Raw genomic sequence first — 23499 nt, 5'->3', positions numbered from 1 at the left:
CAAGTGTAGCATATAAGAATGTTATAGTAGTCTATTGTCCCACAAATGTTTAATTCAGCTATACAGAGACAGACAAACAAACCTGGAGATACGGTGGAAACATGTCCTCAAGTTTGCTCTTCTTTCTTCCTCGACGTTTCTTGGCCTGCTCCTCGCCCTCCAATGGTTTAGGATCCATGATGTTATCTGTGTCAGGATGGGGTCCTACGCACAACAATTAAAATATTCACAAAATAAAAACATAGTAGTAGAATGATGCTCAGATACATCCATTCTCTGTATTGCTTATTCTCACTATGGTTAGGGGTGTGCCAGAGCCTACCTTTTTGGCTTGTAGGAGGAAACCTGATTACCGGAGAAAACCCACGCAAACACAGTGACGACCTCAGAACTGTGAGGTGGACATGCTAACTAGTCATCCACCATACCGCTCAGATACATAACATTTAAAAAATTCTAATGGACATGCCATCACTTGTCTTTGCTTGCTGTATAATACGATGTCGTCTTTTGTACAATTTCAAGCTGCAACGCTGGTAAATGCGATAATAGCACTACTAGATGGATAATGAACTGCAGTGTCCCATGATGAATGGTTAGTGGCTAGTCATGGATTTTTATTTTAAACATGAAATGTTAAAGTGGAACTATTATGGAAAACTGCTTTCAGACATGCAAACACCAAAGGAATGAAAAAGGTGGCCCAAAAAAAAACATTTTAGAGGGGTCCTGGGGGGATCCCCCGAGCCCCTGCAGAGAATTTTTTTGATTTTAACATAAATTAAGCAATCTGGAAGACTCGAAAGAGTACAATAAGGCAAAAAAAAAACAAACAAAAAAAACAAAAGGGCAGGTGGAAAGCGGTCGCTCATTTTTATGAGACAGAACCGCCCGCTCAAAACCGGCCAAGAGACGAGAGGCTAGAGAGGGAGATACTTAATCTTTAGGGAATTTTGACAAAAGCATGTCACAGAAATGTTATTAAGACAGGCAGGAACTGGCATTTTAAGGCATATGTCTTCTTTCAATAAAAATGGTCATCCATTCTTGTTACTGACCCTCTTCGATGGTTCTCTCTATTGGCTGCCCATCTAAAGTAGTCTCTCCAGCCAGCTGGGCAAAAAACTCTTTCTTCAACCGTGTATGACACTTCCTTTGTCGCACCATGAATCCTCCAATTCCTAATGCAATGAATTCATACATTATCCACAAATTACTTGCAAAATATGATTTTCGAATAATGCAAGCTCACCAGGCCTGTAGGGTTTCCGTTTTCGTTTTTTACCATCTTCCGCATCGTCTGCTACCCCTTTGAGAACATCACATTCAGCCATGCCATCTGTGCCTCCATCAACACCACCTTCTCTGTCAGGGCTTCCAGGGTTCTCAATCTTAGCATCGCAGTCCATAGACTCCCCGCAGACTAAATAGGATAAAATTAAGTTTGAAAACAGCAGCGCATTTACAACACAAATATCGCTGCTCAGAAGCCAATAGATAGGCAGAAAATGTGCCAACCTTTTCCCTCTTCTCCTTCCCCCTCCTCCCTCACATCCATTCCATCAGGGCCTCCTTCACAACACAAGGTACCAAGGCGAGAGCGTCGCTGTCGTCTCTTAAGCAAGGGAGACATGGAGATAGACCGCAGCAGGGACATTCCCGATTCAGTCAGCCATACACCCTCTAACCGGTAGAACTGTGGTTCTGTAAAGTTCATGAGGTAAAGGTGAATTTAAAAAGACAAATTGAGCATAGAAAACACTGAAAAATGCCCAAAATGTCACTAACCTGGCTCTTTGATCCTTATTGAAGCCATAATGGCCGACTCAACTAGTGAAGAAACGGGTATATAAAAAATAATAATTAAAATCATGTATTACAAACCCCTATTCCAATGAAGCTGGCACATTAGGTCAAACGTAAAAAAACAATGATTTGCAAATCCTTTTCAACCTATATTCAATTGAATACACTATAAAGACTATTTTATGTTCAAATGTGTTGCAGGGATCAAATCCAAAATAAGTGAATATTTCCCCCCAAAAAGTTTATCAGTTTAAACAAATATCCTGTCTTTGTACTGTATTCAACTGAATAAAGGTTCACAAGAATATGTTAATCATTGCATTCAGTTTTTATTTACATTTCACACAATGTACAAACTTTATTGGAATTGGGCTTTATAATTTCATACAGTAAAATTCCATTAATTGTTTGGCATTTATTTATGGTCGTAACTCACCGACAGGTTTGGGAACATACGGGCTGCATGATGTACATGCAAAGCCCTCATCAGATGCTTGCTCCACTTCATCCTCAGTGTATAAACTCTCACAGACAGCATGCACCCATCTTCTCAGGCACACAGAAATGAATAGCGATATGACATTCAGAATAAATTAAACACCACAGTAATTCATGACATATAACATATATTCCCTCAAAAACATCATTAGCTCCTGTCTAATAAATATTTCATTTGATTTTTTTCATGTATGTAGTTCTCATGAACCCACCGATCGCAGTGTTGACACTGTAGGAGTAGCTCCTCCTCCATGAAGTTCTCTCTGCATACTGGACAGGTGACAAGGCTGGCACAGGGGCCACAGTGAGTGTAGTTATTCTGCCACTCGCAGTGGAAACCTGGCGAGTTGGAACCGCATTGTACACAGCACACACACCTTCAAAGTAGAGAAGCAGACATTACCAAATTATCAACCTATATAAAAGATTTTAAAAAAAAGACAATGTATGCCAATGTGAGTGGGTAACAGTTGCTTGCCAGTAAAATGAGAGTTGGGCCTCTGAATAACTAACGCAAGGTCTGTTTTACATAATATGCAAATATCCAGGAATTAATTTCCATTTGACCCCATTCAAAGATGCAAGGATGAACAAAGCTTTCAAATATTTTTTTTTTCCTTTACCATTTGCATTTCCAACCTCCCTTGGGCACTGTGTGCAGGGGCGGGTCCAAGCAATACGTGTGGTAGCTAACATCACAGTCATCACACAGCAGCAGACGGGAAGGGTCCGAAGCCTTTCCACATACTTCACACACAATACATTCCAAACAGCGCCAGCCCTTTCGCAGCATCGTCTTTGTAATCTACAGAAAATATCAAGTTTAGTCTAGCTCTTATTATAAAGGATTTTGGTTTATAACGATGGAAAAAAAAAAAAAAAGTATATTAAAAGGGTAACATTGTACTTACTTTGCTGTTCACACAGTAAGGATGGTAACATTGAGCACACTGAGCACAAGCCAATAACTGCCCCTCTGCACCCTTTCCAAAGCTGCCACATACAACGCACATATCCTGAAACACGGAACAGAATGGGAGAAAGAAAAAACAGATGCATTTAACAGTGACACATATTAGAAAATATAAATTACTGCATTTAAATCAACGTGCTATACCTGGAGCAAAACAAATTTATCAGTGTTTGAAAAAAGAACCACTGTGTTCTGCATGGTGTCATCTTCCTCATCGTCGTCCTCCTTACTTATTCCAGAGTCTGTAGTCATGCTTAGCTGCGGACAAACAAAAAGTAAACAAAGCAGAAATAAAAGTGAGTTTTATTCTTTATTGGTTGCTATTAACCAAATGTCTTGGGTGTATGCAAAATTCATCTCACCAAGAAGGCATCAATGCAAGAGGCCATGGCTTTGAGGCGAGACCTACCACCACGTCCTCTCCCTCCTCCTCGTGGTCTACGCTTCCCAGGGAAACTATTACTTCGACCCTGATAAAAGTACAGTAAGTCAGGTTTATCGCATTGTCAACTTAAACAAAAGGTGTTTTAAGAATGACCACTGACCTGTTTGACCCTTGAGCGGCCAGGGGATCCCCTGCGCTTGACCTTTTCTGTGTGACTACCGAGTGGTTCGAATGGCAGTGAGTCATCCGTTTCAGAGCGGCCAAGCTCCATGGAGAGGTGAGGATCCACTTCTCCAGGAGAGCCCAGGAAGCCACTGCTACTCTCGTCTTCGTGGCTCATATTGGAAAGCTCTTCCAACAGCAAATCCGGTTTAACGTCGTGCTCCTGTGGTTCCTCCTTTATGTCCATATTGTGTCCTTCTCTTCTCATTAGCTCATCATCATCCTCTTCATCCTCCTCTTCAGAGTGAGGTAGTAGCCTCTCCTCCATGTTGACAGCAGAGGCTTCATCTTGTGTGTCTGGTGGTAAAAGATGATAATGTGCCTGGCATGGACTCGTATCCTGCTCATCAGAGAGGGGTACATGCTCCCCTTTCTCTACAGATGCTAGCGAGGGCAGCAACTTTGACAGGCTCTTACTGAATGATTCTGCACTTTGGATACCACCAGAATCAGCCTTTACAAACACTGCTGATTCAAGCCGGTCGACAGGAGGAGGCGTCTCCTGCTTCTCCACCTCCATATGTTCAGGGCCCTCCAGTGTTGCTTCTACTTTAGGATTTTGAGACAGCCTCTCAGCAGTAGAATCTTGCGACTCAGCTCGGATCACTTGGTTGACTGCCTCTTCTGCTCTCCTGTCATCAGCAGGTAAACAAGGGGCACCCTGTTTGGTCGAGCATTCTTCAGCTAGGATTAAGGAATGAGTGTTATTTCTTTAATCACTTACAAATCTTTCATTAGTTACAGCACACTTTGTGTCCATGTAGAAATATGTAGGTCAACAGTTGGTCGTCCTACCTGGAGACTCAAATGGTCTGGTAGATCCCTCTGAAGTACAGCCTTCTTTTTGTATCTTCAGCTCCTCCCTCGAGAATCTGTCACCTACATCTGCTGTCTCAACAATGGTAGCTTCCGTACCTATTGAGAGAACTAGACTTTACACCGATCTGATCGGCTTGATCGGTATCGGCCGCTGCCTAGCATTTTATACAGATCGGGTGATCAGCTTTAATGTCACAATTCGCCGGGCCGATCAATGACGCTCTGTAAAAGACATTGCTCCTCGGTGCTGTCGTGTATGTTTGAATCCAAATGCTAGTTTATTTTTAGCCTTGTCACGTTTTGTACTGTAAACACCTGATGACCAATAAAGTATTTTTTTTTATCTTGGCGGTGAAAAAACATGTCGACTGTGTACGACTTTTTTGCGTTGTCTGAGACAGACAACACAAAAGCCATTTGCAATCTGTGCAAAACTGAAATACCTCGTGGGGAAACGTCATCTAAATGCTTAAATACAACAAATTTGATCAGGCACCTGAAGAATCTACACAAGGAGGAGTATGGCGCATTCAAGCAATGCAGCATGGAAAAGGAAAAGGCAACAACCAAACAGACGATGATGCAAACAACGCTAGACAACACCCGTCCATATACCCGGCCGGGACAGTGAGAAGGTTAGAGTTGGCATGTCATTAACAGTATTTATTAATGCAAAGTAATTTAACTACATTAAAGTAATTTAACTACAATAAGTTCGCACCCATTATTTCAGTTTCAAGTAATAATGGTTTGACCTGACTGAACTTTACACTTATGTCAATGCCCAAACCTTGAATGCCCCCTAGAGGTCATTGATGTTTTACCTTTTGTCTAAAATGCTAGAGAATATTTTTGAAGATACTCAGTATACAGTACACAAGCATATACAGTAAATGAAAAAGTCATTTAAATAGACATATTGCTCCATCTTTTGATCAGATCAGTGATCTTTTTTTTTTTTTTTTTTTTTTTTTTTAAACTCGCTGATCAGTGATTAGCCCTAAAAATCCTGATCGTGTAAACCCTAGGGAGATGTGGTTTAACTTGCATGTTGTCACACAGATGTTTATTTATATATACCCAGACCACTTCTACTGCTGTGACTCATTTCTCTCTCATGTTGTGATTAGGGTTGCACTCCGTACCGGTACTAAAAAGTACTGTGGTACCTCACTGTCAAAAACTATGCAACCTATCCATCCATCCATATTCAAAACAGTTTAGCCTCACTAGTCATGGGTGTGCTGGAGCCTATTCCAGCTGACTTTGGGGAAAAGGCTGGCTACACCCAGAACTGGTCAGCAGCCAAATGCAGAAAACAATACAATACCACATTTTTTAACTACCGGTGCTAAAAAAAATAAATGCAGAGACATAACAGTCCATTGGTGTGTCTAAAGTGGGCGGTGCCTTTTTCAGCATGTGTGCAAGATGGAGAAATAAAATACAGAGACAAGAAATGGATAAAAACTTTCATGGACCTCGCACTTCTCGCAAAGAAATGAGGTACGCAGGGCTTTCTGGAATTATTTTGCCTACATGATTCACAGACAGTTCAACGCGACAGACATGGCAAAGCCTGTCTACGAGGCATGCTGTAAAGCTACTCGGACTAGAGCACATGGGAAAACTTCCGAAACGGCTAAACCACCTTGCTGACCGGCGTCCCGAATTATATCACAAAGTTAAAGAGCGACAGGTTAGCAAGTGACACATTTCAAAAAGTTTCCCACAAATAGAAGTCAAACAAGTGTGAATTATTTCGTGGTAAGTAATCTTGTTCCTGACTGGTTGCATTTGATGAGGCAATTAATAAATATGAATATCCAATAATAATGCACTGAACCAATCATGGGGCATAAATAGAACCATGCCAAGCTAAGTTGTCACACACAGCACATTACCAGAGAGACAACAGCATCTCTCTGCATTAATATTAATTTATGCAATTGCAATGCCTTGCCTTTAGTGAGGTTAGTACACAGTCATATCCATTACTGCAATACAGCTTCCACATTTACATGTAAAATGTGTGCAAACACACACGTTAAACAATAGTGCTAGGAAAAACGCATTCGCTGATCAAATTAATTCTCAAATTCCAATGAAAAATACGAATCCTGAATCAGAATTTTCACATTTGAATGAAAACGAATGAAATCATGTATTTTATTCTGAAAGGAGGTGCAATGAAGCGAAGTCATCCGGCCACCTGCTTTGCTTACTTCTGCTGCCATTTTGACTTAGTGCACATGCGCAGTTGTACAGTAGCCACTGTCGTATATCATGCACATCATGCTGCCGGCTACCCTGAGACGAGAATCTCTGCGGAACGAAGCGTCCGATGAGGAGAGCTGCACAAAATATTCATGGCATACTGAGACCGCAATACAGTTAGACTTTACACAAATGACGCACCTTTTCTACGTACACCTCTGTGCTCTATTGAGCAGTTTTTATTTTTTGATGAACTGTCCAAACAATAAAATCAGATTTTTTTTTAAAAAGAGACAGGAGCTCTAGTTTTTACAAGTGTATGTTTTGCGAACATGTATGTTAACATTTAGGCTATAAATCTCAGCAGCTGCGAGAATAATGTCATTTTTTTGTTTAATGTAGAAAGATCGAATATACAGTCCCACCAGAAAGTATTCACACCCCTTCACTTTTTCTACATTTTGCTGTTACAGACTTACTCTAAAGCTGATTTGAGTATAGTTTTCTTTTTAAAAAAATTACATAAAATATCCCATAATGACGAAGTAAAAACATTTTCATACAGTTTTGCAAATTTATGGAAAATGTAAACAAGTATTCACACCCTTCGCTGAAGCACCTTTGGCAGCAATCACAGCCTCGAGTCTTCTTGGATATGCTCTCTGACCTTGGCACACCTGTTTTGCATTTTCTCCCATTCTTCTCTACAGATCCTCTCAAGGTCAGTCAGGTTGGATGGGCAGCGTCGATGGACAGAAATTTTTAGGTCTTTCCAGAGATGTTCGATTGGATTCAAGTTCGGGCTCTGGCTGGGCCACTCGAGGACATTCACAGGCTGCTTCTGAAGCCACTCCTTTGTATCTTGGCTGTGTGCTTTGGGTCATTGTCGTGTTGGAAGGTAAATCGAAGCCCTAGTCTGAGTTCCAGAGCACTCTGGGTAAGTTCTCAAAAAATTTCTCTATATTTGGCAGCAGTCATCTTACCCTCTATGCAGACTAGTCGCCCAGTTCCTGCAGCAGAAAAACAACTCCACAGTGTGATGCTGCCACCACCATGCTTCACAGTATGGATGGTGTTTGCCAGGTGATGAACAGTGCCTCTTCTTCTCCAGATATGACGCTTAAAATTCACGCCAAAAAGTTAGATTTTGGTTTCATCAGACCAGAGAATTTTGTTTCTGCAGGTCTGAGAATCCTTGGTGCCTTTTGGCAAACTTCAAGCGGGCTGCCATGTGCCTTTCAGTGAGAAGAGGCTTCCGTCTGGCTTCTCTACCATAAAGGCCTGATTGGTGGAGTGTGTTAGCAATGGTTGACCTTCTGAATGGTTCTCCTATCTCTGCAAGGGAACACAAGAGCTCCGCCTTAGTGACCATAGGGTTCTTGTTCACTTCTCTAACCAAGGCCCTTCCCAAGTTCCTCAGCTTGGTTGGACAGCCAGATCTAGGATCTTCCATTTCCGAATAATTGAGCCCACAGTGCTTTTCAAGAACTTCAATGCTGCTGAAATTCTTTTTTATCCTTCTCCAGGTTTGTGCCTAGACACAATCCGGTCTCAGAGGTCTGCAGACAATTCCTTACACTTCATTGCCTTGTTTCTGCTCTGATATGCATTGTCAACTATGGGACCTTATTTAGACAGGTGTGTGCCATTTCAAATGATGTTCAATCAACTGAATTTACCACAGGTGGACTCCATTCAAGTTGTAGAAGCATCTCAAGGATGATCAGTGGAAATCAGATGCACCTGAGCTAAAGTTTGAGCGCCATAGCAAAGGGTGTGAATACTTATGTTTACATGTTTTATAAAATTTACACAAATGTCTGAAAATATGTTTTTACTTCGTTATTATGGGATATTTTATGGAGCCGTTTTTTTTTTTTTTTTTTTTTTAAAGAAAACTATACTCAAATCAGTTTTAGAGTAAGTCTGGAACAGCAAAATGTGGAAAATGTGAAGGGGTGCGAATACTTTCTGGTGATGTGGGGGTGTATATACAAATATATGTTAACTTGATTTAATATCCTCCACTACTTAATATTTTGAAACACAAAGATTTTGAAATTCCCTGTTTTGCCATTTATGATTCCACTGCTTTTACTGTTGTTTTAGGTTTTTGCCTTTGTATCATTTCAGTATCCAGGTACTTTCTACAGGTAAAGTATTGATGTCCAAATGTTGGCATTGTGACAACACTGGTTGTGATGGAGATTGACTAACCTAGGTCCATGGGTGTCACTTCTTCAGCTGTGGCGTCCGCTGACCCCATCTCTGATGTGCTTCCCTGGCCTTGTATAACATTTGTCTGCTCTTCCGTCATCATGTCAGCCTCCGTTTGGATTGTCATCTCCACCAACTGTATCTGCTCTTCAGTTTCATCCGCTACCTCTGAGGTTGATGTCTCTGCTGTGTATGCTTCGGTGAGACGCTCCTGCTGATGTCGATCCTCCTTACAAAGCAGGCAAATGCTGTTGACTTCTGGGAGCTCGCACTCTCTGTGCACCCACCTGAGACAAGAAAAGATCATAGAATATTTTACAATGAGGCCACATATGACTGAAACCCTTAGATGAACAGACTAACCTGTGGCACATGGTGCAGCATTGAAGAGCCACAGATGGGTGTGCAGCTTTGCCACATACGCCACACATGGAGCTGCGCACACGCTGACAGGCCTCGCACACAGCGTAGTTTTCAAACCACTGAGCCGAGCCTGGCAACACGAGTCCACGAATGCCACACTCCATACATACGCGACACCTCTGGGAAAATTCACATAACAGAGAGTAAATCAATTGATGAAAAAAGCATATGAACTTGACTGGAGAATGCTTTGTCAAGAAAGTGCCACATTCCAGGAAGGGTCCACTTTTAAAAGATGACGAATATGACTTACTCTGCATTTCCATGGATCTGTGGGGAGAGAATCCATGGCTGGCTGCAGACAGAAGGTGTGGTAGCCCTTATCACAGGCATCACATACTAACATTTTGGAGTCTTCACCTGGTTGTCTGGGGAATTGCAACATAAGGTAAATGAGCGAGATGGCAGTATTTACAAAAAGAATCAGAATCAGACACAGAAATGTCACCACAGCCTATTAAGCAAATCATGCAATTTTATTGTACTCACCTGCAAGTCTGGCACACTTTACACTCTGGGCATTGCCATCCTGCCCGCTGGATGGGCGTGGCCCCAATCTCTAAACAGGCTGCGTGATAATGTAGGCCACAACCCGTACAGAACAGCAAGTCTGTGAGTTCCCCTGCTGAGTCACACACTGCACACCAAGACTCTTCCCCTGCTGTGAAAGTCAAAAAATAGAATCATGTTGGGTTTGGTTCATTTTGCAGATCATGCTGCAAATGCTAGCAGCTAAAACAATGTCACTGCTAGGCAGTGGTCCTCAGGTCAATACTAAAACAATGCATTTGAACCCCGAATTTTTGATTCTCTCATATCTGAACACGTTAGGCGAAGTATGTATTTTTTCACAGGAAAGTGAGGCAATATGCTTAACAATCATAATTATCACACTTTGGAGATGCATTTTTTTGGCTGTGCAGTCATTTAATAAATTCAGATGGCTGCTTTTTCCCCAAATACTAGTCAAAAACCACCAAAGCAAAATTGCAAACATGTACCCTCTGTTAAATGGCTATGATAAGAAATTGAACAGTGTGCTTTTAGTGTCCATTTTCTTATATATATATATATATATATATATATATATATATATATATATTTTAAGCAAATGATCTGGAATACTGTAAGAGAGATAATAGCAGCAGTTTAACGGGAAATACAATCTAGAATTTTTATCAGAAATAACTGATGAGATGAGGAACTTGTCCTACAGTTGAACACGTTTTGTAATTATTTGTAGGAAAATGCATGATGTAATTGTGTTAGCAATCATGAAAAGATGTGTTTGGTGGTCTTACCTAACTCTTCTGCTTTGTCTATGTGGTGTGGACAGAGAAGGGCCAACTGCTTCATGGATTGGAAGGAGCCACTCGCTGCCGCACAGGGGAAGTGGTAAAAAACTGAACAGCCCTCAGCATGGCACCGAATAGTTGCACCAAGCCTTTTGCAGTATTCACAAAGCTGTAACAAACCAATAACAGATATCAATGTGTGTGACACTCCATCAAGGAAAATTTGTTATTCCCAACAACATCTAATCCATGTTATACAGTAGACTGATCACTGACCCGCTGTGTCCCTGAGATAACAGCCTTATCCACGTTCTCCAACCCGCCTTCATCCATTTGTTTCACTCCTTCTGACCACACCGCACACCAGTGATGAACCCAAAAACCGCCTGCATTTCAAATGGCATAATTCGGTCATCAAATCTTCAGGCAAATTTTTAGTCACATCAATTGCCTGTATTTTGTGACAGATCAAGATTTTACATAATTGTTGTGTGGGAATTAACCTGAGTCATCAAAGAGCGACGCCAGACAGGGGGTGTCCAAAAAGCCAATGGAAGACAACTCATCATTTCCAGGCTGTGGCAGAGGAGAAGCTGAAGGCTGGAGGTTTGCCGGTTCTGAAGTCGACCCCAAGTGTCTGAGTTCCCGTTGTCCATGAAGGCTGCGTTCCACACAGTTGCAAAGAGCACAAGCCTTCACGCTCTCTCTATTCAAAACACATGCACAAAGACTCAGTGTTTAAATCAATCACTGCAGTGGACGGTTATATTCGTCAACATAAAATCCAACCATTTAACGCCACCAACAAATATATTCGTCAAGTATATTTTTTTGGAACAGGGTCTCGCCCAGCTTGGCTGTGAGATTCGGGTTTGTAAACCACTGTAATGACTAACAGATCCCTGTAGATGGCGGCATTGCATCCCTTTGGATCGGAGATCAGCAGAGCTTTTGAGTAGAAGATAAAGATAAGGCGGTGAATCTCGGCTTGTCACATCCATTATGAGGGCGAGAAATGCAAACGCGTTTTAAGTCAGACAAATTTAGGCATCCCACACTCAAACAGAGTGTATGTGTCTATATAAGACATGCAAACACCAAAGGTATGAAAAAGATGACCAAAAAAAAAAAAACATTGTAAGGGGGGACTGGAGGGATCCCCGGGCCACCGCAGAGAATTCTTTTTGATTTTAACATAAATTAAGCTATCTGGAAGGCTCTGAAGAGTACAATAAGGCAAAATAAAAAAAAATTCTTCACGCAGAAAAACATTTATTTACACCGCTCAAGTACCTGTTTATGTACACATTTAAGTTAAAGTTTAAATTAAATTTGCCTCATTTCTTTGCTTTTTTTGTTTTTGCCTCCAACTTGAGCCAGGCCCATCTCTACCTGCACCTGTTGCCGACTTGAAGCTGTGCCACATGAATAGCATCCTCCTCTTTAAGCACTCTCATTCTGGAAAAGAATTGACTAAACTTGTTGTCTGTTTCATTTCATTCTTCACTATTACCAACTTCAAAGGCTAATCCCAAATGCATCCTCCAGGAAAATATTAAGTACAATATTTTTCTGTTTTTATTGGCCATTACTGAATTTGAAGTTCATTAGTTCATTCTGTGTTGTGACATAATACCCAACATCGCTCCGTCGCTTAATACATTTAACATTAACATCAGTAAACTAATTAGATAATTGTAGGCGCGTTTCCCAATTAATACAAGATGTACTAGCGGATCACCTCTTGTCGCCGATGTTACGTGTGCTTTGCGGTTCTGCTGGGACCACAACCAGGGCCACGACCCGCAGCACCTCAACGTGAAAATACAAGATACCAGTGCAACAAATACCACACTGACTGATCTGATGAGCAAAAGTGTTGCTTAAACGTAAGAGTAGCAAAAGAGGATGTCTGCTCCAGAGATGGGTAGAGTAGCCAAACATTGTACTCAAGTAAGGGTACTGACTGTTACTTGACTATTATGTGACTCAAGTAAAAAGTAGCCCTCCAAAAAAATTACATGAGGAAAGTAAAAAGTACACAGTCTTCTTTTCCTTTCGGCTTGTCCCGTTAGGGGTCGCCACAGCGCGTCATCCTTTTCCATGAGAGCCTATCTCCTGCATCCTCCTCTCGAACACCAACTGCCATCATGTCTTCCCTCACGACATCCATCAACCTTCTCTTTGGTCTTCCTCTAGCTCTCTTGCCTGACAGCTCCATCCTCATCATCCTTCTACCAATATACTCACTCTCTCTCCTCTGGACGTGTCCAAACCATTGAAGTCTGCTCTCTCTAACTTTGTCTCCAAAGCATCGAACCTTGGCCGTCCCTCTGATGAGCTCATTTCTAATTTTATCCAACCTGGTCACTCCGAGAGCGAACCTCAACATCTTCATTTCCGCCACCTCCAGCTCTGCTTCCTGTTTTCTCTTCAGTGCCACTGTCTCTAATCCATACATCATGGCTGGCCTCACCACTGTTTTATAAACTTTGCCCTTCATCCTAGCAGAGACTCTTCTGTCACATAACACACCTGACACCTTCCTCCACCCGTTCCAACCTGCTTGGACCCGTTTCTTCACTTCCTGACCACACTCACCATTGCTCTGGACGGTTGACCCCAAGTATTTAAAGTCCTCTACCTTTGCCATCTCCTCTCCCTGTAGCCTCATTCTTCCCCCACCGGCCCTCTCATTCATGCACATATATTCTGTTTTACTTCGGCTAATCTTCATTCCTCTTCTTTCCAGTGCATGCCTCCATCTTTCTAACTGTTCCTCCAGCTGCTCCCTGCTTTCACTGCAGATGTCATCTGCAAACATCATGGTCCACGGGGATTCCAGTCTAACCTCATCTGTCAGCCTATCCATCACCACTGCAAAAAGGAAGGGGCTCAGGGCTGATCCCTGATGCAGTCCCACGTCCACCTTAAATTCTTCTGTCACACCGACAGCACACCTCACCGCTGTTCTGCTGCCCTCGTACATGTCCTGTATTATTCGAACATACTTCTCTGCCACTCCAGACTTCCGCATGCAGTACCACAGTTCCTCTCTGGGTACTCTGTCATAGGCTTTTTCTAGATCTACAAAGACACAATGTAGCTCCTTCTGACCTTCTCTGTACTTTTCCATCAACATCCTCAAGGCAAATAATGCATCTGTGGTACTCTTTCTAGGCATGAAACCATACTGTTGCTCGCAAATACTCACTCAAATACTCAAAAAGTACACAGTAAAATAATTAATCAAGTACTGAGTAAATAGTGAGTAACTTCTGATATGTTTAACCACAGCATGACCATCAATAAAAACAATTACAAAATGTGAATAGGCAAATTCTGATGTTGCTGTGTGTGTGTATGCACAGTCAAAACTAAAAATTAAAAAAAATTAAAAACATCTGCAATTTACTGCACGGTGTTTTCTCAAGTTGTAAGTGAGCTGAAATTATCACATTTGGGGAGACAGGGCCAGACAAATACTACAATACATGAAAGCTGTTTTTGTTTTTTTGTTTGTCTAAATGTAAACACGGCGGCCGACTGGTTAGAGCGTCAGCCTCACAGTTCTGAGGTGCGGGGTTCAATCCCCGACCGTGTGGAGTTTGCATGTTCTCCCCGTGCCTGCGTGGGTTTTCTCCGGGCACTCCGGTTTCCTCCTACATCCCAAAAACATGCATGCATTGGAGACTCTAAATTGCCCGTAGGTGTGTATGTGAGTGTGAATGGTTGTTTGTTTGTATGTGCCCTGCGATTGGCTGGCAACCGGTTCAGGGTGTACCCCGCCTCCTGCCCGATGATAGCTGGGATAGGCTCCAGCACGTCCGCGACCCTAGTGAGGAGAAGCGGCTCAGAAAATGGATGGATGGATAAATGTAAACACAAGTAGCGCGTCGTTGCCTTCATGGTAACGAGGACCTTCCCAATAGGGCCGCCATGTAGGCACAACAATCAGCGGGGTTGGCTTATCAAGTGATAATACCTATGTACGGGAAGCCCAATGGAAGACGTTGTGTGAGGTAATGTGACCTTCTTGTCTCATTTGATTGGTGAACTAGACTAAAACGATTGACGCAAACAGCGCCCAATGCGGAAGTCCAAGTCTCGCGCACGAAATAGTATCAATAAATAAATAATTATTATAAATGAGCAATAATTGATAAATAAAAGTAGCGAGCGACATTTAGATCATTGTAACATAGTAAAAGTACCGTTACTTCTTAACAACAGCAGTGGAAGTGTTTTTTCTGGTTTCGTCAACTCCTGTGACTTATCGAAAGCAGGTCTCGAGCCCACAGGCGGAACCTCAGACCAATGCGCTCGCATATATTAGTCCGCCAATTACGTCTGTGTGCGGGTGGATAATGTGTGGAATGGATCTAGCTGCGTTCAAGGAGTACGAAACAGCTTATGACGTCAGCGACGGCAGCGACTGTAACCCCCCCCCCCCCCCCCCCCCCCCCCCACCCAACCAGCAAAAACTCAGTGAATCTATACGATTCATGTAAATGGCCTATTTTGAGGTCCAAACTGCGAATTTTGCCGAAAGGTGACTGATTGTATGATATATGTATATATATACACACACACACACACACACATTATAAATAGTATATAGGTGTCACGGTAGGTAATAAAACGTGTGCGTTACAATCATGAGAAAAGATGACGTAGTTCATGGAGTTAATGAGGAACACCAAGTAAAAAAAAAATCCACTGATGTTCAACTCCTCCCGTGCAGTATGTGAGTCAGCATCGTTCACTGCGTATTTTGTAGTTGTATATACTGGTAAATATGTTTTTGTTTTCTAGTTTGGCAGGTCACAAAAGCAAAAAAATAATACCGTCAAAGTCACTGTTTTACTTGACATTACTTTTTACAAAAAGCTAATTTTTGCAGCTTTTTGGTCAGAAACCAGTGTTTTTGGTGAAACAACCCATGTTCTACTGCTGATTACTAATAAACGTAATACGCTACAAAGTAAAAGAAGTCTGATCTTTCGTTTGTTAGCATGGGGCCTTATATTGTCACAGAAGGCATTTTTTGGGTCTTGAAAGATCAAAATTATCTATATTGCCTGGTAATATGGGGAACTCTGCTTTGGAAACAGCTGGGAGTGAATGAGTTAATGCTGTCAACAGTGAGGAGCTCTGATGGGAAAAGTGAAAAAGGTACGTACATAGGTGCACTTGAAGAGGTGGCAGTGGGATCAGACACACCCTCAGCAGCAGGAAGAGCTTGGGACTCTCCTTCAGAGGAGACAAGTTGCTTTGCAGGAGCGTTATCGTCAGCTGAAAAAAAGACATTACAAGCATGGTTAACAATTTATTTTAAAACATACAAAGCACGGGGTAGTTACAATAGTTCTGATAGCACATGATATTATAACTGTGATTCTAAATAATTCTTACTTACTCAACACATACATGCTAAGATGTTTGGATGCAGAAGACATTCAGTGATTACCTGTTGGCTCAGAGTCGCTTTCGTCGCAGTTTGATTTCTGCTCGTCCATCCCCCAAGCTGACTTTGACCTCCTTGAGAGAGATCTATAGCGTCAGAGTACAAATGGTTCATAGTAATGCAACATTATTACTATACTATTTTCAAAGTATGCTAAAAACCTGTAATCATTTCTCTTTTACCTTTACAACAAGTCTATTGCAGTGACAGCAAGACAATGAAACAACAAAAGCAAACTGTAAACAGATGGCTTCCCATACAGCGATCGAGAACATGCAAATCCTGACATAAAAAATGAAATGGACAATTATTAATGATAACTTGTCATATAGCATCTTTAAAAACACCTTTACAAAGTGCATTGACTGGCCAAGTAGAGACAGACATAAAAAATATATATATATACTAACGGTATAATCATGTAAATACAACAACAACAACGATAGTGAAGCCCAAGGCAATGCAGGAACCCAACTGAGACAAGGAAGGTTGACGTGGAAGTTACATTTTAAAACTCACAAACCTGAAATCATTTGGTACATTAAGAATACTGCGAATCGTAAACATAAAATAAATGAATAAGTGTCAAGAAAACAATTAAATTCTGAAAGATGCAACCACGTGAACGCCAGTCCAAAAGAATGTGTTTCGAAAAGTGATTTAAAAGATGCCACTGATTTTGCGTCTCAGCTCCACAAGCAGATCGTTCCAAAGTTATGATCCAGGTCATAGAATCAGATCATTCAAAAAAAAGTAACTACCCATCTTACATGCATTTAAACATACAATGCATCCAGTTTTGTACCCTGGAGTCAGTCACTTCCTAACATTAGCAATAACGCAATTGCGCATGCTTGTAAATTGAGCAAATTGGTGCGAGTTTCAGTAAACGGATACACCAGAGACACACCGGAATTCATACACATAAAGTGCTTATTCACCCAGCAGTGCATATTCCAAACCGGTTGGTTGGCAAAACAAAAAAAAAACAAAAAAAAAACCATAACAACTAATTGGGGCGTTTCGAATGTACAGTGATTATATTTTTCAAACTCAACCATATATGAGGATACACAAAGAAAACAACTTCCGTGTTGAAAACTTCCTGTTGCAGCGCTGATGAGTACGTGCGGAACCGCAGTCGCTCAAATTTTAGTTCCGTTCGGAGCTTCACGCCGTCGACCAAGTACAGTACAGTAAATCATACGACGGCCTCGCCATTGTTTCAACAACAACAAATAACACAGAGTCGCGGCGTGGATCGTGTTAGCCCAGCGATCCCGCGTTCTGCGTCCCGCCAGTGTCGATGGAAAGAGACTTTTTTTTTTTGCACGCAGCTCCGTTTCAGCGTAATGATAACATGGCAGCGTCCCCAATGTGGGCTCGTATGATGTTAATCTCCCAATGTCAGAAAATAAACCAAATGAACGTGCGCAATGCAGCCACGCCGATGCAGACGCACAACTATCACGTTGTGTGCTGCAACTTCGATGCACAAGTTGGTAAGTTACAAAACAAACACGGATATCAGTTTCGAAGTTAAAATGCATCATGTGTTGTCATTTCCACACACACAAACATACGTTTCGTTCGGCAGTTGGAGGAACAACTGGGCTGAATGCCTTTCACGTGTTTGTCATGCATAGAAGATACAAGCATCCCTGAATGGAATTAATGCTTCAAGAAGAATATCACGTGTATAGACACAGCACAATCATGCGCATTCCAGCGGCAGGTTTTAAAAACAGACGGAAAAAAGACACCTTGGCCAATTTGAATAAACGCTATTTGGAAGAAAATAAAAACGTGAACAATGGAGTAAAATTGGCGGATGAGCGTAGCGTTAAAAGGCGACATCTTCGAAATAAATGTGACAGTCGAAACACCACGATAACAAGAGCACATAGTGAATCTAGTCAATTAATGAGCTGAATAGTTTTTAGAAAACGTATTCGATAATGCCTCGTTGAAGTGGTAAACGATGGCAAAACAGCGTCCTGGTTAGCTGGCTTGACACTGAAAGTAATCAGAAATTAACTTTCATGGTGATCGTGCAAGCTTCCAATTGTGGCGATAATAGCAAACAACATCTACATCTCCCTGCCATGTCAAAGACAACACAATACAGTTCGATGATAACAGCCATATCAATCATTACGCAATGTAAACACCGATTTGAGGGTTTCGTATTATTCCAGCAAATAGCCTGTTCCCTATCCCTGGCGACGGACCGAAACGGAAAATCGAACAACTAGAGATGGTGACGTAGCAGCTAAGTGTCCCGAAGAGACAAAACTGCGAAAACTACGCTCAGTCGCAAGCATAACTGCATTCTCTCCTGGAAATGACAACTGGTAACTTCGACCTAAAGCCCCTGGACACCATCACCAGAGAATATTAATCAAGCTGAAGTTAGCGCCCAGGTAACACAGCTAGTTCTCCAGCAAGTAGACAGTGTCATCAGCTACGGGCTAACAGCTAAAAGCTACCGATAGCGGAGCCAACGTTACCCGGTCTAAGGTCAGGGTTAGTGTGTCTCTATTTATGCCTGGCACGGGAAGTTGAGAAAAGTCACAATTAACCGCGACTGACCTTACGAAAACAAAAGCGTCTCCTCATACATCAGCAAAATCCAAAGAGCCACACGGCAGCAGCTTCCCGTAACGCTTCTGCTCGCTTCATTTTATGTACCGGACTAACGCTGCAGCTAGCCGGCTGGAGCGAGAGAGAGCGAGAGAGCGAGAGCGAGAGCGAGAGAGAAAGAAAGAGAGAGAGAGAGAGAGAGAGAGAGTGGGGGAAGTGTACACAACCAGGCGGAAGGCTGCCGAGCTCACTGCTCACTACTGTGGTACACTTTACACAACTCCGCGGAGAACGCTGGGTTTGCGAGATAACCACCGCTTCGGCTTGGTGGCCGCAGGCACTCAGTCACCAGGGGAATGAAGAGGCACCGATACTATTGGTGGTACTACGACTCCTACTACTACTACAGTCCTGTTCAATGTTTTCTCATCGTCTTTCAGCTACACAACCCGGCTAGTGGATGTAGCTTGAATGCTAACAGCTAGCCACGGTGGTGTTATGGAATCCTCCTCGCCAGCTCGCAGTTTTGCACTGAATCGTGAAAACAAACAATCATTTGGCGTCATGCGTTGTTCAACAACATACTGTAATTGTCAATACCACTTGAGATGTCACAATTTATCGATTAATCGACAACTAATCGATCATCAATGGGCAAGTATTTTAATAATCGATTAATCGTTTAGAGACGTTGTCAAAGTCCTCTCATGTCACTCTCTCAACAGTAAATATTGTCTTATTTCTGTAGACCTTCGTGAAAGCAGACTGGTTAGCTTTTGTTTGATAAAAATAAGACATTTGCAAATGTCTGCTTTTACTTTAGCAAACAATGATCGACATTTGTCCCTATTTTCTGAAATGTTACAGACCAGACCTGAACCTGAATCATAATCAATTTGTGAAAACGTCAGTTGAATCTATTAAGAAAAAAATATTTGCAGCTGTAGGATGAATAACCTGTAATTGACATCTAATTGAACCTGAAGTACACTCATCTATTAACTCTTCACTCTCAGTTTCAAAAATGTTGGCGCGTACAACAGAACTCCCTCTTGTGTGATATTGCTTAACTGCCTCTTATTCGGGTTATTATTCGGTATAATCATTAAACAAAACCAAATCAATAACAATAATCGATTAATAATCAGTAATTGTGGAAAAAAAGTATTTTGCAATGAACTTAACTTGAATGCAAAATTCATTTGTATCTGATGAATCGATGAAATGATCGAGAGAATCATCAATTCTAAAAATATTCAGTAGTGACTGCCTTAAATCCCACCACACACACACACAGACACACGTTTGACCAAACTGCACTGCTCATTGCGCCATCCATCCATTTTCTGAGCCGCTTATCCTCACGGGAGTGCTGGAGCCCATCCCAGCTATCATCGGGCAGGAGGCGAGGTACACCCTGAAGTGGTTGCCAGCCAATCGCAGGACACATATAAACAAACAACCATTCACACTCACATTCACACCTACAGGCAATTCAGAGTCTTCATTTAACCTACCATGCATGTTTTTGGGATGTGGGAGGAAACTGGAGTGCCCGGAGAAAACCCACGCAGGCACGGGGAGAACATGCCAACTCCACACAGGCGGGGCCGGGGATTGAACCGCGGTCCTTAGAACTGTGAGGCAGACGCTCAAACCAGTCGCCCACCGTGCCGCGCTGATTGCGCCAAAAACAACAAATTTACCAGCGCTCTAAAAATCATCAAATGGTGCGAAAACGAGTATTCAGTGTGTCAATGTTTAGGCGTCTAAAATTAAAATGCTGTTGTGCTTTGTTTATCACTTCCTGCACAGAACTGCACATGAGTGTGCTTGTTGGCAGGCATGGCACGGAAACATGGAGGATACTAACACTCGATGGTACTGGAGGTCCTTACATTTTTCCAAAGTATGGAAGCCATAGTCATGAGGTTGTTAAAATTCCAGGAGCGAGACTAACCTAATTTTTAAGTTAGGTATAAACATGTCAACTTGTCCTATATGATTTGATTAGTCCCATGGTGCGGACGGTTGTGATCATAAACTGATCATTAATATTGCTGTAAAGGCAATATTAGGGATTACAGGGGTCTTGGTTGCATGCTGTGTGTCGACTAACCACTGGGACTGATCCGCAGTTTTGACCCCGCAACTTTTTATTATTGCCTGTGTGGAGACCTCTTGTGTGATCCTAAGGGACCAAAAATAAAAAAAAAGTATAAATAATATAATTCTTTCATAATATAGTAAAAATAATCTATCTGGCCACTCACTTCAAATGAAGAATCATGCAAGCTTGAACAAAGGTGTAAAAATGGTCCTCTAAGGTCATCACCCAAGTGGTACTGTCATGCAAGTATTAAAGCAGTGCATTACATACATTAGTGCACAATGTATGCAGGTTTTCATTTGGAAAATACGTTGTTACTGGGTCCCTGCACAGGATTAGTTAACTCCCCATTCAGCTTTACTAAAATTGGATTAGATTTTTTTTTAGGGGGGGCGAGACTGGTTAGAGGACAGGCTGATTGGCCAATGGCTGTAAATAGAGGTTGGTATTAAGGGCACCCGATTCCTCCGATTCGTTCTTGCCCATCTGCCTCCTGCATGTCCAGGATAATCCCTTAGAATACCTCCACAGATGTTTACAACAAAGCATGAACCAGGATGACGTGGACACAATTTGGAGGTTAAATTGTTTCGTAGCTTTGCTCATAGATGGCATATATTGGTTGTGCTTTCATTTTGCATACTGTACTGATTTTTGTGCTCATTGTTTTTAGTTTGGCATGTGCTCCACTTAAATGTTTCCTCATTTGGGGGTGATTTCTTTGTGTAAAGGCAGTCACTAATAATATAATATCTATCTGCATGAGATTGGGTTTACCAAAGAAGAGTTTTTTCAGAATCTTAAGAACTTGGTAAAAGTCATTTTTCAACATTAAATGAAAAGGTACAGCCAATGTAGTGTACCATTCGGTTATTTATTATTTATTTATTATATAAATTCTGCTAAAAAGGAGCAGAATGTTGAAAGAGTGGTTGTTGCAAGAAATAAACATTATACAAGGTGCCCTAGAAAAGTGTTTCCCAACCTTAATTGAGCTAAGGCAAATATATTAGTATATTAAAAAGATCTCTACAATTGATATTAATAATTATGTGGCGGCACGGTGGACGACTGGTTAGCACGTCAGCCTCACAGTTCTGAGGACCTGGGTTCAAATGCGGGCTCGCCTGTGTGGAGTTTGCATGTTCTCCCCGTGCCTGCGTGGGTTTTCTCCGGTTACTCCGGTTTCCTCCCACATCCCAAAAACACGCATGGTAGGTTGGTTGAAGACTCTAAATTGCCCGTAGGTGTGAATGTGAGTGCGAATGGTTGTTTGTTTCTATGTGCCCTGCGATTGGCTGGCGACCACTTGAAGGTGTACCCCGCCTCTCACCCAAAGATAGCTGGGATAGCACAAGCGCGATCCCAGTGAGGATAAGCGGTACAGAAGATGAATGAATGGTTATGTTTGAATGGCAACAGGTAGATATTAAGGATAGGCGAGTAGCAATACCAGGTAACTGTATCGGCCAGATACCTGCCTTAAATCAAGGAATCAGGTACTCATGAAGGCTGCCGACACCAGCCAGCAATACTTAAGGCAAAACAAATCTGACATCCAGTAAGTCCACCTCGTCAGTTGTTGCCAGTGAAAAAAGAAAAGGCCTTTGTTCCAAATTATCTGTCATGTGGTGATTTAAATTGTATTTATCAAAAGTACTTGAAAATAAATAAGAATTTTCAGACCAATTGAGTGATTTGAATTGGATAATTTTCCACAGCATACCTGACGATCCCTCACAGTTTATTACAGATGGCAAAAGTAGTCACACTCTGTACTCAAGCAGAAGTACATACATGTGTGTTAAAAAAAAGACTGGTAAAAGTACAAGTTTGTTTCAACACCGTATAAATGCACTTGTCAAATATATACTTCCTGTTTTGTTATATATATGTATATAATTCTTAACTTTGCACAAAAGAAAAAACTTCACTGCACACCAAAACTAAATTAACTTTCATAGTGCTCATGCAAAGATGAGAAAAAAAAATCAGGTTACAGCGGTACCTTGAGATATGAGTTTTATTTGTTCAGTCACCACGCTTATACTGTAACTAAAAAAATCCCGTATCATCTTTCCCCCACTGAAATGAATGGAAATGCCATTAATCTGTTCCAACCTCCCTTTTTTTGGTAATGTTTTTTAGTAAGGGAAATAGCAATCTATAATATTGTGTTTTGTAAAAATAATAATAACTTTTATGCTATCAAAATGTTTTCCCATAGCTTTGCTAACCCCATGAACTGACTCACACGAAATGCTAAATTAGCTAACGATAACTGAAAAAATAAACCACTTGTTTTTTTTCCAGATTTGACGCTGAATATCAACGCCAGGAGATGGTGGCTTAGGTCTGGCAGAAGAAACAGCACATTTGCCACCAATCATTCTTGGAGCCGACAACAGCGAACAAGTGGTGCCACGCAACCAAAATTGTGACTTCGATATTATACCTGGATAAAGCACCCTGATACCGGCACTG

At 41.7% G+C, this 23499-nt stretch overlaps 1 protein-coding gene across 2 annotated transcripts in view; it reads right to left on the bottom strand.

Annotated features, from left to right (window-relative positions):
* Positions 1–19060, bottom strand: part of kmt2d (lysine (K)-specific methyltransferase 2D) — a 44368-nt gene extending 25308 nt beyond the window's left edge. The window contains exons 1-24 of one of the 2 annotated variants that reach the window (XM_061774505.1): positions 18915–19060; positions 16326–16408; positions 16039–16150; positions 11359–11561; positions 11132–11241; positions 10862–11024; positions 10050–10221; positions 9814–9928; positions 9501–9679; positions 9138–9424; positions 6929–7057; positions 4680–4799; positions 3823–4568; positions 3640–3747; positions 3422–3535; positions 3216–3320; positions 2928–3109; positions 2517–2681; positions 2243–2352; positions 1789–1830; positions 1519–1704; positions 1253–1423; positions 1059–1181; positions 83–204 (exon numbers count right to left, since the gene is read on the bottom strand). In XM_061774505.1, coding sequence (XP_061630489.1) covers positions 83–204; positions 1059–1181; positions 1253–1423; positions 1519–1704; positions 1789–1830; positions 2243–2352; positions 2517–2681; positions 2928–3109; positions 3216–3320; positions 3422–3535; positions 3640–3747; positions 3823–4568; positions 4680–4799; positions 6929–7057; positions 9138–9424; positions 9501–9679; positions 9814–9928; positions 10050–10221; positions 10862–11024; positions 11132–11241; positions 11359–11561; positions 16039–16150; positions 16326–16374 — 3813 coding nt within the window. In that variant the 5' untranslated portion in view covers positions 16375–16408; positions 18915–19060. The remainder of the gene's footprint in view (positions 1–82; positions 205–1058; positions 1182–1252; positions 1424–1518; positions 1705–1788; positions 1831–2242; positions 2353–2516; positions 2682–2927; positions 3110–3215; positions 3321–3421; positions 3536–3639; positions 3748–3822; positions 4569–4679; positions 4800–6928; positions 7058–9137; positions 9425–9500; positions 9680–9813; positions 9929–10049; positions 10222–10861; positions 11025–11131; positions 11242–11358; positions 11562–16038; positions 16151–16325; positions 16409–18914) is intronic. The other variant, XM_061774512.1, reaches the window with a different exon arrangement.
* Between the last annotated feature and the right edge of the window lie 4439 nt (positions 19061–23499).

This window comes from Phyllopteryx taeniolatus, chromosome 1, assembly GCF_024500385.1.
Source record: "Phyllopteryx taeniolatus isolate TA_2022b chromosome 1, UOR_Ptae_1.2, whole genome shotgun sequence".
Lineage (NCBI taxonomy): Eukaryota > Metazoa > Chordata > Actinopteri > Syngnathiformes > Syngnathidae > Phyllopteryx > Phyllopteryx taeniolatus.
The sequence above is the reverse complement of the archived record's forward strand: the minus strand, read 5'-3'. Positions and strand labels throughout refer to the sequence as shown.